General features: G+C 46.9%; 2 protein-coding genes across 5 annotated transcripts in view; both read left to right on the plus strand.

The window, feature by feature from the left end:
- The window catches only part of adgra3 (adhesion G protein-coupled receptor A3), a 16,395-nt gene extending 9,649 nt beyond the window's left edge, over positions 1-6,746 (plus strand). The window contains exons 9-21 of one of the 2 annotated variants that reach the window (XM_019856151.1): positions 104-268; positions 406-607; positions 675-824; positions 977-1,135; positions 1,327-1,494; positions 2,597-2,807; positions 2,967-3,175; positions 3,690-3,814; positions 3,900-4,023; positions 4,102-4,247; positions 4,319-4,414; positions 4,779-4,950; positions 5,383-6,746. In XM_019856151.1, the coding sequence (XP_019711710.1) occupies positions 104-268; positions 406-607; positions 675-824; positions 977-1,135; positions 1,327-1,494; positions 2,597-2,807; positions 2,967-3,175; positions 3,690-3,814; positions 3,900-4,023; positions 4,102-4,247; positions 4,319-4,414; positions 4,779-4,950; positions 5,383-6,525 (3,070 nt within the window). In that variant the 3' untranslated portion in view covers positions 6,526-6,746. Of the gene's footprint in view, positions 1-103; positions 269-405; positions 608-674; positions 825-976; positions 1,136-1,326; positions 1,495-2,596; positions 2,808-2,966; positions 3,176-3,689; positions 3,815-3,899; positions 4,024-4,101; positions 4,248-4,318; positions 4,415-4,778; positions 4,951-5,210 lie in introns of both variants that reach the window. The other variant, XM_019856152.1, reaches the window with a different exon arrangement.
- Positions 6,747-7,706: 960 nt separating this feature from the next.
- Positions 7,707-21,231, plus strand: part of kcnip4a (potassium voltage-gated channel interacting protein 4a) — a 73,023-nt gene continuing 59,498 nt past the window's right edge. The window contains exons 1-2 of one of the 3 annotated variants that reach the window (XM_019856196.1): positions 10,109-10,198; positions 10,278-10,463. In XM_019856196.1, the coding sequence (XP_019711755.1) occupies positions 10,337-10,463 (127 nt within the window). In that variant the 5' untranslated portion in view covers positions 10,109-10,198; positions 10,278-10,336. Of the gene's footprint in view, positions 7,899-10,108; positions 10,199-10,277; positions 10,464-21,231 lie in introns of those variants that run through there. The other 2 variants (XM_019856199.1, XM_019856197.1) reach the window with 2 other exon arrangements.

The following is a 21,231-nucleotide window of genomic DNA, read 5'->3' on the forward strand; positions in this document are numbered from 1 at the left end:
CCTTCTAATTGCCAGGGGATGAGAAAAACAAAAAAAAAAAAAAAAAAAAAAAGCCTTGGCGCCGCTACTCTTCGAATATAATTTGAGATATGTCTTCTGGCAGCGCGTTGACCATCTCGAACATCCAACCGGGCTTTACCGGGAACTGGGAGTGCCGGGTCAGGACGAGCCGAGGAAACACCACCCGGACGGTTCATATTGTTGTGTTGGAGAGTTCCGCGAAATACTGCGCCCCCGAACGCGTCTCCAACAACAAGGGAGACTTTCGGTTGGTTCACATAAATTGTACCGAGTCACCGGCATGCTAGTCACTCCTCAGAAGATTTGCTTTCATCAGTGACTCCCGACTACAAATTTGCGGAAAATAAATTGCAGTAAATAAGAGCCGTTCCGACAACGTTCCAGGTGGCCGCGCACCCTGGCTGGAATTCGAGCCTTCCTCCCCTGCAACAGATTAACATCGAGCGCGGGAAGCTACTCCGGCGGCTCCGGCGATGAGCAGCGCGCTTGGCGGGACTGTAATCGCAACGGGCTGTGGGCGGAGGATGATTACTCCCGCTGCCAGTTCCAAAAAGACGTCACACGATTCCTCTATGTCATCAACCAGGTGAGTGTTGGGAGTTCTTCTCATTTTGCAACCCATCATGACCTTCGCCCTTTGCCTCTTTTATCAGATGCCGCTGAACGAAAGCAACGTGGTGCCCAGGGCTCGCCGCCTCCTGGTCTACACCATCGACGCCGCCAACTTCTCGGACAAGATGGACATCATCTTTGTGGCGGAGATGATCGAAAAGTTCGCCAAGTTTGTGGACAAGTTCAAAGACGTGAGTGGCAAGCGCTCACGTTTGTCTCCTGGGTTTCATCGTGTAAAGTCAAACACACAGCTGGTAGCTTTTAAAAAGGCCAAGAAACGGAGGATGGATTCAACCGTTTGATGCCAGTGTCCCTTCCCGCCCGATGTCTTCTTGTTTTCCAGCTGGGTGAGGTGATGGTGAGCATGGCCAGCAATCTGATGCTGGCCGACGAGCGGGTGCTGTGGATGGCGCAGCGCGAGGCCACCGCCTGTTCCCGCATCATCGCCTGCCTCCAGAAGATCGCCGCCCACCGCTTGGCCTCGGCGCAGGCCTTCTCCCTGGTCAGTGCACCAACAAAAAATATCTGTAATATGTTGGAAAATATACCAAATTGGTCATCTTGCCCCTCTTTATTTCGTGTTTTTTGTTTTTTTTTTTAAATCGTGTTCATTTCTCTAATCATTTTAAAATTGCGTGATATCAAATAACATTCAAAATCATCAGAGCCTAACGGTTGTTTTTTTCTTGGCAGACCTCCCCCAATATTGCGCTGGAGGCCCACTCGGTCAAGGCCAACGAGTGGAACGGCATGACCTGCATGTTGTTCCAGAGGCCCAGCCCGGAACGGACCCATGGGCAGGACCGCCAGCTCACCTTTAAATGCAACACCACCGGCTCCTTCTCCAGCGTTCTGCTAAAGGTCAGTCAGGAAGACAAGTACTACTACTACTACTACTACTACTACTACTACTACTGCTAATAATAATCATAGTAATAGATTTTTTTTATGACGACAAAGTTACAGAGAACATTTAATTTTTTATTACCCGTCAACATGACTGCCAATGAACTCCATACTGTGGGCATTACTGCCACCTAGCGGTCATCCAAGCACACTGTACTTATCATGACTGTACCCTCTTTTCTTACCTTTTTATTTTCTCTCCATTTTATGTTGGGGTGGGTAAATGGTTGGTTGGTCTGGAAGAAACGGCGATTCACCGTGTAGAGCTCCCGACGTCATGTGACTGATTACTGCGTGCGTTTCGTTATGCAGTCCACGCTGGCAGTATCGTCGCAGTGGCACATGAGCGATGGAGAGTGTCAATCAATCACGAATTCCATCCAACGGAATTCGGATCTCACTTTGATGAAAAGGGCATTGGATACATTGACAAGCTATAAAAGTTGGATATTAATTTCCTATAAAGCGCCAAGAGTGCTTTTTAATAACTGCCGCGATGGCAGATTGAACGTGTGTACTTTTATAATAGGCTTAATCTTTGAGACAAGTAGAATGCCACTACTAGGTACCCTCAGAGCCAGATGTGGGCCGGCCAATTAGAATTACGCATTTTATAAAAAAATTTTAATATGATCATAAAAAATCCGGACAGTGAAGCGGGCGGCGCTGGCGCACACGTTCCTAACCTCCACGGGATCACCAGTTTTCACTGTCATTTAATCGTAAATAACTATAAAATCAAGTCAATCTGCATGATCAACGGATTCAGGAATTGACTCGCCGGTTACGAAGTCGGCGCCACACCGGCGATAACCGACATTTTGAGGAGTATCCCACTTCTTGGTCCTTTTTAATGGCTGCTATCCTTTTACTATGCCTTGGTTCTTCTTTTGGAAGCCTGTCGAATGCTTGTCCATTCTTTTGTCCTCTCCTGCCCTGGCACACAACATTTGGTGACATTTGGCGCAGTGCACCTTGGAATGCTTGACGTCAACCTCCGGAGCTCTATATGAATATTTTGGATCTATTTTCTCATGATGTTTCCTTGGTTCCTTAGAGCACCACGGTGGAGGCATCTCTGCAGCTTCCTCAGTCGCTCTTCAGCCAGGCGGCACTGCTGCCCGGACATTCGGAGGACACCGTTTATAAGCTCCACCTGCTGGGCTTCCGCAACGGCAAGTTTTTCCCGTCTACCGGCAACTCCAGCCAGCTGGCCGACGGCGGGAAGCGGAGGAATGTGGCCACTCCGGTCATCATGGCAAAGATAGGCAAGTGGGGATTGTGTTGGGGGTGGAGTTGATTTTGGACTGATCCATTTTTCTTTATTGTTAACTTCGCTACAAGTGTGTGGCGATTCAGTGACAATAGAAAAATACAGGTCCCGGGGTGACTCACTTAAAGTTCGTTTGGTCTCCTCTCGGATCCAGATGGCATTTCCGCGCATATGCTGCGGACGCCCGTCAACATCACCCTGCGGCGCTTCGCCCGCGGCTCCGACGCCGTGTCCGCCTGCTGGAACTTCAGCCTGGTGGGCGGTCAGGGCGGCTGGCAGAGCGACGGCTGCCGCATCCTGGGTCACCACGACAACTTCACCACCATATCCTGCAACTCGCTCGGCAACTACGGACTGCTCATGGTAGGCGGCGCGCTTGTACTCCTCTCTGAACTTTGTCGAACTTTTGAGTCAGTTAAACAACGTGAGATTCAAACCCTGACCCTTAGAACTGTGAGGCAGACCTGCCAAATACCCCGTCTATAGATTAATACAGAGTTATAATATTTCGGCGGGCGGAAACGTCCGACGACAAAATTTGGTTGCTTCATATTTTTTCATAAATTAATACCATTGGTCAGTCTTAAAATTTTATTTAGAAAAATTATGAACCGGTCAAAAGTGTAAAAATAGCTTAGACGTTTACAATACAGTGTTTAAGTCACCTTTTTTTTTTTAATTTCCTGTAAAGTCATCATCCAATTCTTCTCAGCATTCACTTTCTTCTGACCCATTATCAGACCAAAAAAATTGATCATTAAAGGCAAAATACTTGCACAAAAAAAAAAACACCTCAAAATGCAAGTGAAGTCGATGGTGGCTGGAAGTCCAAGTTTTGCTCACGACCAAAATAAGCTGGCAGTCTTGTCCACTGCAGGACCTCAGCACCATGGACTATTTCACCCCCACCATTGAGCCGCTGCATCCCGTCATCTACGCCACCAGCATCGTGCTCCTCTTCTGCCTGCTGACCATCATCGTCAGTTACATCTCCCACCACAAGTGAGCGCTTCGCTCGCCCGACCCCCCCCCCCCTTTCCCCCACAAAAAACATCCGCCGTTCCGCTAACACCCCGGTGTCGCTCAGGTCGGTGCGCGTCAGTCGCAAGTCTTGGCACATGCTGGTCAACCTCTGCTTCCACATCTCGCTCACGTGCGCCGTGTTTGTGGGCGGCATCAATCAGACGCGCTACGCCAGCGTCTGCCAAGCGGTAAGACCCCACTTTGCATTTCCACTCTAGTTCGTTTTGGTAACAGCTGGGTTTTTGACCCTCCGCCCCCACCTCCAGGTGGGCATTTTACTGCACTACTCCACATTGGCGACCGCCCTCTGGGTCGGCGTGACGGCACGCAATATTTACAAGCAGGTGACACGCAAAGCCAAGCGCTACGAGGAGCCGGATGAGCCGCCCCCACCGCCTCGCCCGATGCTGAGGTACGTGCGGCAAGCCACGTCTTCTTGATTTCTGCTCGGAAGCTGAAACTCTCTCTTGGTGTTTCCCAAAGGTTCTACTTAATCGGCGGAGGAATACCCACTATTGTTTGTGGCATTACGGCGGCGGCGAACATCAAGAATTACGGCAGCCAAATCAATGCTCCATAGTAAGTAGAACGTGTGAAATGGTGCTTTGGCGCCTTAGTCTACTGTCAGAGATGTGTGAATTGGTCGATATAATTTTAACTTACAACAAATAGTGTATCTTTGTTCGTCAAAGACATGTTATTTTGGTTATTTATAGCAGAGTATGGAATAATTTTAATGGTCCGGCCCACTTGACATCTACCGAGGCCGTGTGTGGCCCACATTACGAAATGAGTTTGACACCCCTGCGTTAAAGCATGTGAAAAGAGTACAAAAATGACACTCCAGATCAAATTCCAACATAAAAGAAGAATGAACGCAAATAAAATGATTGAAGTCCGTCCTGTGCCAATGAGGTAACGGAGGAACTTTTTGTTTTTCCAGCTGCTGGATGGCGTGGGAGCCGAGCATCGGCGCTTTCTACGGCCCGGCGGGTTTCATCGTCTTCGTAGACTGCATGTACTTCCTCAGCATCCTGCTCCAGCTGCGCCGCCACCCCGAGCGCCGCTACGAGTTCAAAGAGCTGGCCGACGAGCGGCAGCACCTGGCCAGCGAGGCCGCGGCGACATGTTATTTTGGTTATTTATAGCAGAGTATGGAATAATTTTAATGGTCCGGCCCACTTGACATCTACCGAGGCCGTGTGTGGCCCACATTACGAAATGAGTTTGACACCCCTGCGTTAAAGCATGTGAAAAGAGTACAAAAATGACACTCCAGATCAAATTCCAACATAAAAGAAGAATGAACGCAAATAAAATGATTGAAGTCCGTCCTGTGCCAATGAGGTAACGGAGGAACTTTTTGTTTTTCCAGCTGCTGGATGGCGTGGGAGCCGAGCATCGGCGCTTTCTACGGCCCGGCGGGTTTCATCGTCTTCGTAGACTGCATGTACTTCCTCAGCATCCTGCTCCAGCTGCGCCGCCACCCCGAGCGCCGCTACGAGTTCAAAGAGCTGGCCGACGAGCGGCAGCACCTGGCCAGCGAGGCCGCGGCAGACGGGCCTCGCCGCCCCCTCACTCCTGGGGAAGTTCCACGAGCCGCGCCCATGGCGGTGCTGGAGAACGAGCACACCTTCGGCGCACAGCTTACGGCGGCGGCGGTGGCGCTGGGGTTGTACGGCAGCCTGTGGGTGTTTGGCGCCACGGCCGTGTCGCAGGACCACCCTTTCGATTTGGCGTTCACCTGCCTGTTCGGCGTGGTGGCGCTGGCCCTCGCCGCGTTCATGGTGACGCACCACTGCGTCAACAGGCAGGACATGAGGCGCTTCTGGTCGCAGGCCTGTTGCTCCACCAGACGCAACTACTCCGCACAGGAGGACGCTCTGCTGCCGCAAGCCGGCGTCGCCGCGACATCCGCGGCCGGCTCGGCCAAGACGGACGCAGAGTCCAATAAGGGCGCCCGCAGCAGCAGCGCCGACTCCTCCCACACGAACAAGAGCGCACCCAGCGTACGCAACTCTGCGCATGGCAGCAAGCTGACCAATCTGCACGCAGAGGCCGCCCAGTGCAAGCCCCCCGCCGCCAGCGCCGCCGTCCCGGCGATGACCGTTTTGGACAACAGCCTGACGGAGCATTCGGTGGACAATGAAATCAAAATGCACGTGGCGCCGGTGGACGTGCAGTTTCGTCCCCTGGACAACAATCCGGCCGGCAACAGGCCCCACAAGAACCGATCTCGCACTCACCGGGCCAGCCGCCTGACGGTGCTGCGGGAGTACGCCTACGACGTGCCCACGAGCGTGGACGGCAGCGTCCAGAGCGCCCCCAGCAGGCGGCACCACTACTATGACATGGCGGCGCGCAACAGCCGCCGCGCCGCCTACATGGCTTACAGGGAACGCCACCGGAGCCAGCTGCAGCACGACAGCAGCGACAGCGCCAGCTTACCGCGACGCTCTCGCAGGGTAGGCGAGGAGGCCGAGGCCGCGGCGGCGCCCGCTGGTTCCAGAGACTGCGCCGCCGAGCCGTTCGGCAGCGGCGAAATGGAAACCAAATCGTACGGCCTCAACCTTATCACGCCAAATGGAGGCGCGCACAAAGAAAATGGGCAAGTGGTTCCACTAATAAGTGCGGGCGAGAGCGCCCCCTGTATCAAAACTGGCTTGTGGAAACATGAAACTACCGTGTAGCGACACGTTCTGACCTGAAGACACTTTTTACTGTGAAAGGCTATTTTCTTGTCGATTTTTTTGTATTGTTCACAATTTATGGTATGTTTGAAAGAAGTGGCCGTGTTGGTACCGCTCATTTGCTTTTTGTAAATGTTCTATTTTTATAAGAGACGCGATGTCGCCTTTTGTGTTCATAACAGCAACATCAGCAGCAGTAATAAAAGGTACCAAATATAAAACTCCCGTGTTGTGACACTTCCATCCGTCTCGGTATTTATGGGGGTTTTTTTTTAGTCCAGTGTTCATCTGTTATTCATGTAGGATAGTGTAGGGATAGTAATCAACGCCCACTGTGGTGGTGAAATAAATGGCTCAGTCAAACACAGGTGGTTGAGAATAACAATCCGATCTCCTTTCTGATCAGACTTTTCAAACATGCTCACGAGGGCAGTTAATTCCTTGAAAAGGAAGACTTGGGTTTGGTTGGAGCACAAAACAGCAATTAAGTGAGATTTTTTTCTGAAAATAAAAGTCACTGTCCCGCCTCCCACCCAAAATCTGCACACTTGCACAAGAGCTTCCATAGTTTCAAGCGAGTGGTGTTAATGTTCAAACTGTGCATAATGTCACAATGACTCGCCATAAATTTGCACTTCGAAATGTTACTATTAATGAAGCACATATTTCACCGAGATTCATTGCCTTGCCAGCTTGGTTATGACAAATTCTAATCAGTGTTTTAAATTATGCAGAGAGCACTTATTTGATAGCTTGAAATCAGAGGAGCACGTTGGGCACAAACTAAAAAAAAACTAAACTAAAGACGCCATCGTGGTCCTGCTTAAAGACTGAAATGATCGCTTTTGTGAAAATGATTAAAATCAGACAGTACAAGCAACGGTTGATGGTATTTTTAGGAGACAAGTCAGCTTTGTTGTTAAAAATGTGCTCTCTTCAAAACAACCTGGAACAGTGTTTTATTTTTAGGGCTCTATATTTGGCCTCAGTGGAAGTTGTGTTCAATTCGATATGAAAGAACACGTCTTACTATGCTATCTTTCGATCGACAACAACAAACGCGATGCTACAATAATGACCGCGGCCATTAAAATAAATGTTTTGATTTCGAAAAAGGAGATAATTCCATATTGTCCCAGTAGCTGTCTTTAATTAGTCGTGATTGACGTCTTGAGCGGACGCGTCGTGCTCGCGCCCGCCAAGGTGCACGCGCGCAGAGCCGTCAGGCGACTCGACCAGAAGCAACTGGTTGCTGCTTCCTGGCTCTGCGTTTAATTCGCTGTGGAGTGTTTGTTTATCTCTCCCCAACATGGACACAACACGAAGAGTGTCGACCATTTCCGCCCGCGTGGATGCTGCCGTCTCGTCAGTTGGTAGGACTACCCCGACTTGTCCAATTCTGCGTGCGCGTGCCCGAGAGTTGCATGGTCTCATGAATTTCTTGCGTCTGTCCTGGTCCGGTAGAGAAAAAGAGCAACTTTATCTTGCCCATCGAGTTTGTCAATGTTTCCACTGGCGAGTAGCAAAATTCCACTTGAATTCACGTTTCCTGTCGACCTCCAAAGAATTCGGCATGTAGAAAATACTTGCAAAGTATCGCGTGGCGATGGAACGTGTGTTTTGCACTCTCCCTTTTAGAAAAATGAGTAAATGCGTATTATATTGCCAAAAGAAATTGTTTTGAATTGCGCTTTTTTGTTGGTGTGTTTGGATGTCTGTCAGCTGCTGCAACTTTTGCCTTCTTTTTTAAACTCTTACATAGAAGTTGTCGTATTATGATGTTGAAGAGCTCGTGCCTTTTTTTTTTTTTTAAGTTGGAACACACGTCCATTGTGCACAAATAAGCTATTCGGCTGTGAAGTGCTGGTCACAAGATTTTGTTAAAAATTTCGATAAATAAAAATGAAAAACGTTTATTTTGAACATGGAAACCAAAACATGGTTTGTCAGTGAATTACAGAAGCCAGAAGTCCTGACTTGTGAACAACAGCATGCAAGCCCCTCTCCATGTTCTGCTCATTTCTATTTGTTTTCTACTTCCACGATTATATACTGTAATGATAACAACTAATGATAGCCCGACAAATACGAAATGATGACAACAAAAATAACCCATTACAGAATTAAATTCTGTGATTTTTTTTTAAGTAACAGCCTAGTTCCCTGTGACGTTTCCCTTCTCTCTCTCTCAACAAATTTGAGATAAAGAACAACTTTCAAGCTACATGATTTTTGCTGTTTGGCATTTTTGTCAGCGAATTGGACGTGATTCAAATTTTTGCCTTTGAGAATTTGTTGTCTTCTTTTTTTTTGTTTTCCATCAAGTGAACTGATGGAATTTTCTTTCTTATTGTGTTGTACTCAGGCAGGACCAAGCTGACTTGACGGACGTGTGAGCTTTTTTGTCTTTTGGGCAGCTTTTTGTTTGTTTGTTCCCTTCGGTGGGTGGGCGAGACATGGCGGGGGACCTGCTTGGACCATCTGCCTTGGGACTTGGGCCAGGAGAAGCTGGTTGGTCGGTCGGTTGGGGAGGAAAGTTGTTTATGCACACAATGAAGGGAAAGATGCCATAAGATCGTTGAAGCTGGGGCGAGGTGGGGGGGGGGATGCTGCCATGGCAACAGCAGGACTTAATTCAGTTTAGAAAGCAAATATCTTGGCCTCCTAAGTACACACAAATAAACCGGTGCAAAATGCCCAACTGTCATCAGGTGTATTACTTCTAGTCTGGGAACAGCAAATAAAATGGCGTATAGATCAGTGATTCTCAAAGTGTGGCTCCCTCTAGTGGCAGGCAATATACTCACTGCCTAAGTCCAGTTCAGATGTAACGGTATGTTTTTTTCGGTGGTACTTGGTGTCAATAGGTTTGAGAACCACCGTCGTAAAATATCCTGTACAGTGTACACAAATAACTTGAAATGTCCGAAACTAACGCATACATACATACATTATTATTATTTTATTTTATTTTTTTTAATTAGTGACGATACTGTGCACTCACAGCATCCGGCTTGTTGTTCTTCGCTGCTGCATTGCGGCGGCTTTACTCCACAGGGCCACTTCCCTGGTGCCTTGGCTAATTTTGGCCAGTGAGTTGGAGGACAAGGTCAGTGTGCGTGTGCGTGTACATGAGCTCCTCTACCCTCATGGCATCCTTGCAAGTGACCTGCCAACGCTGATTTGTGAGAAGCAAAAAAAACCCCTCACTTCCAGTGACAACATAGCTAGACGAGCGCCCCTCCGAGCCTCGGCCCCTTTTGTTTTCATCCCAAATTCGCCCAAATCCCCTGTTCATCTCGCCGGGAGCAATTATGCCGTCTTCCTATCAGCTTGCCATCTCTCACTGCACTCTAATTAAATAAGAAGGCGATGATGCGTTCATGGTCAACAACTGCCAGTGTGTGCGTGGTCCTCATTACGCTAAAAGCAAGTGCTTCTTCTTTGTACGGTAATAGACGGCAACTTGTATGGGGGTGTTAATAGCCCCCTAGTGGTGTTTTACTCAAGGCTGCTTTCGTTTGGAGCAGTCTCTCTCTCTCTCTCGCTCTCTCTCTTGCTCTCTGCCCTCGCTCTCACCTTCCTCATCCTCCCCCAACATCCCCTTCTATACTCTGCTTCTTGGCTCAGAAAAGGGAAAGTGCCAGTGTGGATCACTTTGCGCGCCTGCCAGGTACGCTGCGTGATTCATCGGTTTGCCACGTAAACGGCAGCGGTATGCTTATGTTTTTGTTTTCCTGACGTCTCGGCAGGGTTGCTCGAATGGGACTGTACGTCGGCTATTACTTCTCACACTGTTGAGCTCTGCGCCATGCGCACGCCGTCCGCAGAACGCCACGAGGCTGCGCCGGCCTTCCGCAAAGGCTTCTCCAAGAAAGTCGTGCTCAACTGCTGCCTGGTACGCCGCATCCTCACCTGGGCCTCCCCGAAACCACAAGGTAGCTCGCGTATGTGGAAATGGGGTGACCTAATGTGGAATATGAGGTGGCGGTATTATTTGTACTCCCTTGGCATCCTTACGTTTCGGCACTGTAGCATCTGTGACGTTGAATGTCTGTGTGGCTTTGGCCTGTTGAGTGACATGGGAGTGAACAAATGAGCACATACAGTAAAGTTAACTGGCTTTAGCTTCAGCCTCTGTGTGCTGTGACGGTGTCAGTTGAGGTTGTCGGCAGGTTGGATAGGAAGTGGCTTGTGTTGACGATATTTTGGTCCTGTTTGATCTGTAAAGTGTTAAAAAGAGCACCGAGGGCCGTCTCCATCCTCTGTGGTAACCTGGGCTACAATTCATTTGAAATAGCAGTGGAAGGCTGCATTCGATTCCTTACTGATTATTTATTTATTTCATGGTGGTTGTGCAGTGATGTAACTTGAGCCAGTTGTACTTTGCAGTCGGCACGTTGCACTTGATCGACCTTTCTTTAACGGCACTCTTTTGTGCTGGCTTGCGAAAGAAATGTGTGTGGGAAAATAATCACTGTACAATCCTGATATATGGCCAATTTTTTGGTGATATATATACCCTAAATTTGATATAAACAAATGCACTCAATCTGCAAAAAGTGAATGCCGATATTGCAATGGAAGAGTGTGTCTTTTTTTTTTTTTGGGGGGGGTATATTTTTTTTATTCTTTTCAGATAACAAAAGCCACACGTTTTAAGCACCTGAGTGTCTATCAATCAAACCTTTCACTTTTGTGGCTTGGCCCGAGTGGGGGTGAGCAGGGAGGAGGCGGCGCGGGGAAGGTGATTCAGTGGTGGTGGAGAATGTCAAGTTCCATTGCTATAGTATCGATCACACCTCTCGCTTAGTGGGCCTCGTCCACATGAAAAATCAAGTGTATGTGTATGTATGGTGTGTGTGTGTGTGTGTGTGTGTGTGTGTGCGCGTGTGTGTATATATATATATATATATATGTAGGCGGTAGGCGGTATGTGTATTACACACACAGAATATGATATTAGTGCTGTCATGCTCTACATTTTTTTTAATTTATGAATTGAGAGTGCATTCTCACTGATTTACCATCAAATGACCTCTCGGCTTCTCCTTTACAACTTAATAGTGTACCAGCTTTCTGTCTTTTCATGGTTTTGGCTCTATCGCACTTGGGTTGTGCTTTCTGGGATGCTGTGAATACCTGCAGGCTAACGACGACAACAACAACAACAACAGCTGTTCTTGTCACGCATTAAAAAGGAGGCAATATGCAAATGTGTTCTTGTCTGCATGTTAAAAATAGAACTCATGTTGTAGTGATTTTTCAAGCGCCCATGGGCGCAACGTTTCGAGATGTAGGAATTTGACAACATTTGCCACTCTGTGAAAATGCTCAGTGACATTGGATTGGCCACTTCAACCTTTGGAGGTAGACAGTTCTGAAAATGTCGACTAAAAATCGCTTTGTAGTGATTAGGAAGTATGGAGGGAGTGAATGATTACATAATTCCTGACTCCCCAATCACTTGATGACATCGGTTGAGTTGCTTTCTTGCTGCATGCGTGCATGTGTTGCTACACATGAGAATTGTTGACCGGTGATATCTTTTAATTCTTTTTGCAACATTGTGCAACACAAAATATTCGGCAGAGTGCGAGTTATTAGGTGAAAAAAAAAATCAATTTGTATTGAACGTGAAGATTCTGGCTGCACTTCCTGCTTTCAGCCCGCAGAGGGCAGCAAAGTAGAGGGGGGAAAAGTGAATTTTCCTCCTTTTCACATCTGTCATGGACACAATAGCCCTAAACAGTGATTCAAATGTTGGCTATTAATATTTATTTTCTTGTTTCTTACATTTTTGCGCTGTTAACACGCAAATTGACACAGAGGCACAGGTCCTGCCGTGTTTGTTCTTGGTGAGATTTCGAAGGTTGCATTTCCTCGGTGGGAAATGCATTTTGTGGCCCCGACCTTTTGAGAGGTGGTCAAGAGTGCAGCTCTGTGCAGAAGTGAGCTAGAAATGAGGCAATAATTGATGAGCGGCTTCCTCAGAGAGGAAAGTGGTGTGAGGGAAGGAGCGAGATAGGTTGGGGGTGTTGCGCTTTTGTCACTGATGTGATTCATGTGTTGTGGAAGCAGTCGGTGAGGAATGATGGGAAAATGATGATCCCGCTCCTCGTGCATTAATCTTGTCGAGGAGACTAAAATCACGGTGATGATGATGATGATGATGATCACTACACTTTGCATGTTGTCTGGGATTTCTTTGCTATTCACCATAAATCATCTCCTTTGGCATTTTATTGTGATTATTTTTCATGTTTAGTAGTCCACCTGCAACCCTCGTGAAAATGATATAGAAATTGGGTGCAGGCATGCACATCCATCCTTTTTATAATCCGCTTATCATCACAGGGGTCGCGGGTGTGCTGGAGCCGATCCCAGCCGTCTTCGGGCGGTAGGCGGGGGACACCCTCAACTGGTTGCCGGCCAATCACAGGGCACACAGAGACAAACAACCATCCGTACTCACACCCTTGGGACAATTCAGAGTGTTCCATTAACCTACCATGCATCTTTTTGGAATGTGGGAGGAAACCAGAGTACCCGGAGAAAACCCACCCCACCCCAGGATTATTACCAGGTTCCTGCAGAGCTTGGTGACAAGTTGATCTTTTTAATCAGTTTTGTTGGAGGAGGGAAACATCTAAAACATGCATGATAGCGGCCCTCGAGGCCCGGAGTTGCCCCTGCATTAATGGAATGCAGGCTCCCTCTAGTGGTAGACAATAGTCACTGCTGTTGTATTTCGCTTTTAAATTTGAAACCTTTTCATGTAATCTTGAGGATCATTTTTTTTCATTTAATTAGATCATGAACATTTAAATGGATGGATTTGTTTTTGCTTAACTTAATGTAACTGAATAATGATGCACAGTTGTTGAGCTTTCAGTATTCAAGCACAGTGTTCATATCCAAACTGTACGTGATGTTACAGTAGCCCACCACATCCTTTTAGGTAAGCAAGCAAATAACGTGCGTGCGTTTAGCTGAATAGATTTGTTCTTTTCATTTGGTCTTAAAACCTGCTGTAAAATTGCAATTTTTTCCCTTCCCTTTCCCCTCCCAGTAATGAAATTCAAGAGGAGCACTTTCTCACCTTCTATCAAGGCCTTTCTTTGTTGCGGCTAAACAAAGAATTAGCCTCGAACAGCAGAGGATTAGTCCCGCGCCGTCGTTTGCAAAGTAGCTTGTTGAAAGACAATCGCGCTCTCTTGCCCGTCGGTTAGTCGAGCCTTTGCCCCGTAACCGAGCCGGCGTCGTTTCTGTCCACGGGAGCACGCTCCCTACATGATTAAAGAGGCATTTCTCAACATGCGCTTTCCTTGTTGGGGACGTTAGTTCAACACATTTGACTCTCCCATCAACTATTTGCCTGGACACAACATGCAAGTCCAGCCATTTCTGTACAAATGCTAGCAATACAGAAAGTCTGGTTCCAAAAGAAGTAAAAGCACCACAGCACAAATGCGGCAGTCTGTGCTTTGGAATTGCTGTTATCACTGATTTATTGGTTGGGATGGAGACAGATGTCTGCAGTGGTGAGCGGCGTCAGAAGCATATTCGGGTAATGAAACAACAGATGTCTGAAGCTCGGACCGGGGTGTGCTACATCACTTATGATCAAGCTTTAGTCCGCTGGATGTGCACCAGAAAAAAAAAATGCTTTGAGACATTCCTAGGGCTGATTTTTGTGCAAAGCACCTGCAAATTCTGAGGGATGGGCCGATATAAGACTGAATGGTATGATAACCATGTTCAAAAACTTCGCACTAAGAGGATATTAAGCACTAAAGAAAATTTGTGGAAACTTTTTTAAAATCTGTTGAACACAGTCTGTTTCATTTTTACCAAAATATAGAATATTGGGTACATTAAGATATGTGTTCCATGTTACGTTTAAATACATCAATACATGTTAACATTCTTCTTTTGCTTACATTTTTCTGAATAGTTCACAGTGGTGAGCGAGTTTTAGCATAGACCCGTGGGCTACTTATGTTGACCTTGGGGCTAACTAGTACTTGCTGGCACCATTAAAAAAAAATGCACATTCATCAACAGGGGAAAAAATGCATCCCTGTTTGCCACGCCTCTTTCCTCTTGCTTTCTCCCTCCTCTTCGATATGTCACTGTTCACCCCTCCACTATCTGCTTACCAAAAAAGGAGAAAAAAAAAGCCACTGTCTCTTTACTCAACTTTGCAAGCTGCCAATAACATTGTGCCCTGCTTACAAGTACCTTCAGCCTAACAGACAGTCTTGGTGGTTATTGAACGCTTGACTTTTTAAAACCACGATAAACCTGTAATCGGCCTATATCTACCTGCAACACATGACTTATCGAGCGACCTCTGCGTCCACTTTGAATTAAGAGCGGATTGTAAATGCAAGTGAATTTCCCCACTGTTCATCAGTGCTCCGGTAAAATAAAACTCCCTCTTTCATTGTGAAGGTGTTCTTGCTGCCGCACTGCTGGTCCCAGAGCGGCATCCACAAACTGCAAGGTCCTTGACACGTCTCAGACAGTGAGGTCATATTTGCACCCGCACAGTCGTACATGCTCTGCTTTGCTAATGACGCCCGTCCCAATCGTCTCCCTCAGGGTGGCATCGCGCCCTCTATGAGTTGACTTTGTGTCTGTTGCCGGAATTGGGTCAACAAGGCACGTCGGGAGCAAGGAAATGAGGTCACGGTGAGGAGCGTCTCGGGCTTGGCAAGGGCGGCGTGTATACGCGCTGTTATGACCGTTGTCTTAACAGAGGCGGCGTGTCTGGTCCTGAAGTGACGATTGTAAACAAAGCCCGCTCGCACTTTCAAAGAGACCACTCGTTTGGATCTGGAGGTTTGCGGGAAATGGCAGCCACGTGATGCAACTTCCTCATCTTTGTGTGTGAGTGTTTAGTGGTAGTTCGCTTGTGATGAACGACCTTTGATATCGTTTGTGCTTTTTTCTGATGACATCATTGCCAATGTGATTCTGATTCCGAGTTCGTTTTTTTTTTTTTTTTCACTCGGTTGAATGGCTTGCAGGCCTTTGGATGATGAAATGTATCACCTTTATCCTGAACAAGTAAAATTCAGTACGGTGTGTCATCATTGTGGGGGTGCAGGGGGGGGGGGGGCTTTAAAACAGGCCAAAAATCTGATGTCAGTTGGAAGCTTGTTTTTTTTTTTGGTTCGGTGGTGGAGTAAGTAAAGTTTGAGGATGGTCACTGTATTGAAAAAAATAAATAAAAATCAAACCCAGATAAACATCTCAAATTAATGCAAAATCTGCTTTTCATTTGTCGGCAAAAATAGTCTTTGCTTGCCTTCCGAGCATGTAAACACGGGCTCGTATCGTTCACTGGCGCTGCTGACACTGAGAGCCAAACTCTGCGTTTTGGCTTCGACACAAACGAACCTGTGGCGCGGTGATATTTCCCCCAAGCAGCATCTAGGAGTGAAATATTGACGTCTCTGAGGACAGCATTGTTGGCTGGAGCTTCGGGAAGCGCTTCATCAGCATGCAAGTGTGAGCGCATGGCCGACACGTCACGATCAGTGTCCTAGAAAATCTTTTTTTCATCAATTCCCGGCAGGTGAAAACGCAGTTTAAATAAAAGATATTCCTCGCAGAAAGGCTGTCCAACTTTTTTTCAGGGGCAAATCGTAGTTCTAAAAACCCTCAGGGGCACACGGTGATAACGGTGAAACCACATTTAGAATCACTTTGGGTGTCACGGTACAGCACGGTAAAAATCGTCTTTCACTTTGTACCCTGTAGGTTTCATTCACATTGGGTCCAGTAAGGCACATGTGTCAAAGTCAAGGCCCTGGGGCCAGATCCCCTCCCCCCCACCCCCCACGTCATTTTATGTGATCCGTGGGAGCAAATTATGTGTGTCAACTATCATGATTCTTGTTGAAATCTGTACCGAAATGTCAAATTGTCATGGGAAATAAATAACAATGAGATTTTCCACCGGCCCTCCGAGGGAAGCCGTAACTCCGAAGTGGCCCGTGACAAAAAAATGAATTTGACACCCCTGCAGTAAGGGAACAAAAAACATTTGTTGTGTCAACAGGGAACAGTTCAACAGTCTTTTATTTTTCAGCAAAGTTTGTCTTGAGTTTTACCGAGACAAGTCAAGCTACATTATCTATGTACCGTATTTTCCGCACTATAAGGCGCACGTAAAAGAAAGTCCGTCCAAGCTACATTATCTATGTACCGTATTTATAAGGCGCACGTAAAAGCATTCCGTTTTCTCAAAAGCCAACAGTGCGCCTTATATGGATAAATATTCAGATTTCTTGGACGTAGTATTTTAAATGTTCTGTAAAGCGCTTTGTTACAGCTGCAACGATTGTGAAAGATCTATATAAATAAAGCTGTATTGTATTGTATTCCTTTTAGTGTAGCTCCATCTTGTGGCTGAATAACGCAACCGCAGCCACTATTGCGGCTTCTATTCAATGTGCCTTGAAATGCGGTGCGCCTTCTATATGAAAACTGTTTTGAAATAGGCCATTCATTGAAGGTCCGCCTTATACTCCGAAGCGCCTTATAGTGCGGAAAATACGATAATTCATGTATCAATAGTCCAAGCTGTTCAGATAACTAAGACGATTGAAAATGAAAAAAAAGAAACTCCTGGTGAGTTTCACTTAACTTCGTTTACCTTGACATTCTGTGAAACACCCGCGCGCCGCACCCCCACCACCCTGATGTGGACGACAGCGATTCAGCATACGCGAGGCTTCAGTGTGCCATTGCGTTTAAAGAGCCGCCTGGCCCCCGCTTTAAGTAAATACGGCGCTGCTGACACTTTCCAGGCCGACTCATGCTCAAAGTGAGCGATGAGGCGACGGAAGGCAGGATAGTGTTCACGGCTGCCCTCTTTCGGTCTTCGTTGCCACCGCGTTTTGTTTCCACACAGCAATAATGGAGGTGCAGAAGGGGTGCGCGTAAGGCTCAAGACAATTCGACTGAGTCAGCACGTGTGCCTTTACATTTTCATAAATTTTTCAACATCAGCAAATTTGTAAAGATAAGGATGACGCACCTATTTGGGTGTGCCCTTTTCCAAAGCGTCTCTCTCTGCTTATTACCATCCGGCATACGTCAAGAAAAGCGGGGTGCACGGGCAGGTTGGCTCATGCGAGGAACCGTCTCATATGCTTTTCAGCCGAGCCTCCAGGGAGCGTATGCGTTAACATCCGTAGCGCTCCGTGTCCTCAGCAATTCATTACTCTCATCGGCGATCGAGCAGCAGGCTCTTATCTGCGGAGGCGCCCCGTATCGGCGCAGCCTCCCCTTCGCCATCTTCACGAAAAGCACCGAATTTGGCCTTTATCACTTTTGCGCAGGAGCCAAGTCGCTGCATTGCTGATGTGTACTTTGTGGCAAGTAGGAATTCTGTGGTATCACCGATACGGGTCCCTCCGCAACGGATCCGCATGGATAAACGTGGGTTCACTCTTGTCCAATTATCTCCTGTTACACTTTTTCCCCAGGACGTGGTCAATTTATGTAAATGTGCTAATCGCTCTCTGGTGGCTGAGAAAAGCCCCCCCCCCAGTGCGCTGAGTTTGCCTTCGTCAACAAGGGTGGGAGGACCATCCGTCGTCAGGCATCAACCGGCTCTTGCGGCTCGGAAGGAAGATCGCTTGATGCCATTTTGCTTCATTTGGCGCATTCTCTTTTTGTTTCCCCCCCATCCCCGGGCCCAAAGCCCAGACCTAACTGTGCTATCTGAAGTGAGATTCTTCCTCGCTTTGGATGCCAAGGAAACTTGATCAAAAATCATAATTCTGCTTTTTAGTACCTCGGCAGAATGTCCTGCTTGTTGATTTTTAGTGAGCGCACAACCAGTCAGCCTCCACGCAATGAAAGCGCTAATATTTGCAGCATGCATCACAGCTTTTTAATCAGTGCTTGATTGACACTCGGAGACTTCAGCCCGAGTGCTGCGAAATGCCTGATATGAGCACCACCTTGAATCAGCTCAATTAAGGCCCCACGCTTCATTTTAATGGCTTATTGCGCCCAAGGCACGGTGCCTAAAGAGCCAAGCAGACAATCTAGTAGCAATAAAAAAATTTTTAAAAAATCTCTAAATTCACCAGAGTTGATACATTTCAGATGAACTCGTTCCCAATCCACGCACACGGCAATAAGCGCCGTGTCCGTCACTCGTTTGGAGTTTCCCGTTTGATTTTGTCGGCTTGTGTTCCGCCCTTCGAGGCTGAGAGACGATTGTTGATGGGCTTCGGAAGTACAGTAGCAGTATGTTTTGCCCTCGTTGCGTACTTTAACTTGTCAATATGTGTTTGGATTGAACCCCGCCACCGCACGCACACACCCATACACACACACACACACACACACACACCTTGATGAGGTGGAAGAGGAGGCAGGATTTTGATCTTGGGCTTCCTCCCTCGTTTTCCGGGCACCTTAACGGGCACCTCTGAAGGAACGGGCATGGGGGCGTTGGGGGCACAGGTATTTTTCCGCCTGGTGGCCTGCTTGAGCTCAGTTTGAGCGTCTGGGGCGGCATCCGCCCTCCCCTTGCTCCTGCGCTCCGTCCTCTGCTTGAGAAACAGCAGTTGTTTATGAAAACTGATAAAATGATGAAAACTAAAATTCAAAACAATATCTTTTGTCTAAATGTAAAAAAAAAAGAGCATTTTAGAATGAAAGTACACCTTATTCACAACCCCCCAGGTACCCATAAAAATCGATACAATGTGACAACTTTTCTCAATTTTGCCTGTGCTAGTGTATGATACGCCCCCCTCCATTTTGAACGTGAGCACGTTATTCTCAAGAAATGCGGGTATTTAAAATCATAAACAGTCAAAGGAAAATAAGAAAAAGGAAAAAAAAATAAAACGGAGCCGGCGGCGGAGCCGATTTGTCGCGGAGACGCTTGATACGTGATTAACGATCATTACAATTGGGATGAGCCCCGCTGTGAATATTAATTGTCAAAAGTTTAAATATGCCACAAAGTGTGATCTCAAAAGAGTTGAATATCATTTCAAATTCATCTTACACGGCCCTTAAAATGCACGCAAGACTCTCCTCAACTTCCGCTCACAGGCCAGGCTGAACTTTGCTTGTCCCAAACGTACACAGCTTGTCTCCTTCAACATATTTTCTTGCCAGCGATGGGCTTCGGAAGTACAGTAGCAGTATGTTTTATCCTCGTTGCGTACTTTAACTTGTCAATATGTGTTTAGATTGAACTCCGCCACCGCACGCGCACACACACACACACACACACACACACACACACCCACACTTTCCTCAAGTTTTCCTATCACTTTGAGTAAACACATCTTTCCCCTGACTCTGTAAGGACTTGGAATGTGGTGATATGCTCCATACGTCACACTGACATCCAAATGTCACCTTAGACGTTGCTTTTAGAGATAAAACGGGATGAAAGTTGAATACCAGGTGAGCAAAAAATCAACAGAGGAGGAAGCAAGCACTCGCCACACAAACCCAAACCGAAAAATATGTGACACTCGTTGCTCCATACGTCACACTGACATCCAAATGTCGCCTTAGACGTTGCTTTTAGAGATAAAACGGTATGAGTTATCTTGTCCATATAGGTGATAAGGTGAATACCAGGTGAGCAAAAATCAACAGAGGTGGAAGCAAGGACTCACCACACAAACCCAAACCGAAAAATATGTGACACTCGGAGACAATTTTCATGATGAGTTCATAAACAATGAGCTCCCACTTTAAAAGTACGACTCGAACACGTCTTTATTGGCGACGTCAGCGTGCTAAACTGAAGACGTGTTCAGTCAACTGTGTAATCTCGCTGTGAATATTAATTGTCAAAAACGTAAATATGCCACAAACTGTGATCTCGAAAAGAGTTGAATATCATTTCAAACTCGTCTTACATGACCCGTAAAATAAAAAATAAGACTCTCCTCAACTTCTGCTCACTGAACTTTGCTTGTCCCAAACATACACAGCTTGTCTCCTTCAACATATTTTCTTGCCAGCAATCATCGTCCTACTTTCCAAAATAGACAACACTTTGTCACCTAAGAGAAAACCATCAGTAGGTGAATTGTTTTTTTTTTTTTCTTGAATAGCCACAGGGGGAGAAAAAAAAGTGCATTTGTGAAGAGTTGTCAGAAATATGCGGGGGAGGACTTGGCTAATTGTTTGAAATGTCTGAAGCTGAAGCGCTACGTTGTGTGATACGAGGCGACGTGAGCCGCGCACGTTGAAACTAAATGAAGCGCAACCACATGGGTGGGTGGAGCCTGTCAATGATTCACCTACCTGCTTTCTAACCCGAAGTCAGCTGTCTCCCTTGTCAAGAGACGTGTGGGGGGCCTTGTTTCACTGATGCATGTGCAATGTTGTCGAGGAAATAAACAGAAAATGCCATGCGTAGTCCACTTTGACCAGATGTGTCAAAGTACTTCAGTAGAAGTACGGATACTTGTGGAAAAAACAGAGAAGTTCTGATTCAAAATGCACAGAACGTGAAAGTTGTCAAACGGAGCGAGTCGTCGAAAGATCAATACTTACGTTCAGGACACATATCTCAAAAATCTACTTAAGTACTTCCCAGCACTCACTTTGACGCCTTCCATCTCTCCTCCTCCTCCTGGCGGGGCAATCAGGCCCCGCCTCCATAGCAACCGTCAGCGATGGTAAAACATCCACAGATGG

Source organism: Hippocampus comes, unplaced genomic scaffold (assembly GCF_001891065.2).
Source record: "Hippocampus comes isolate QL1 unplaced genomic scaffold, H_comes_QL1_v1.1 scaffold246, whole genome shotgun sequence".
Taxonomy (NCBI): Eukaryota; Metazoa; Chordata; class Actinopteri; order Syngnathiformes; family Syngnathidae; genus Hippocampus; species Hippocampus comes.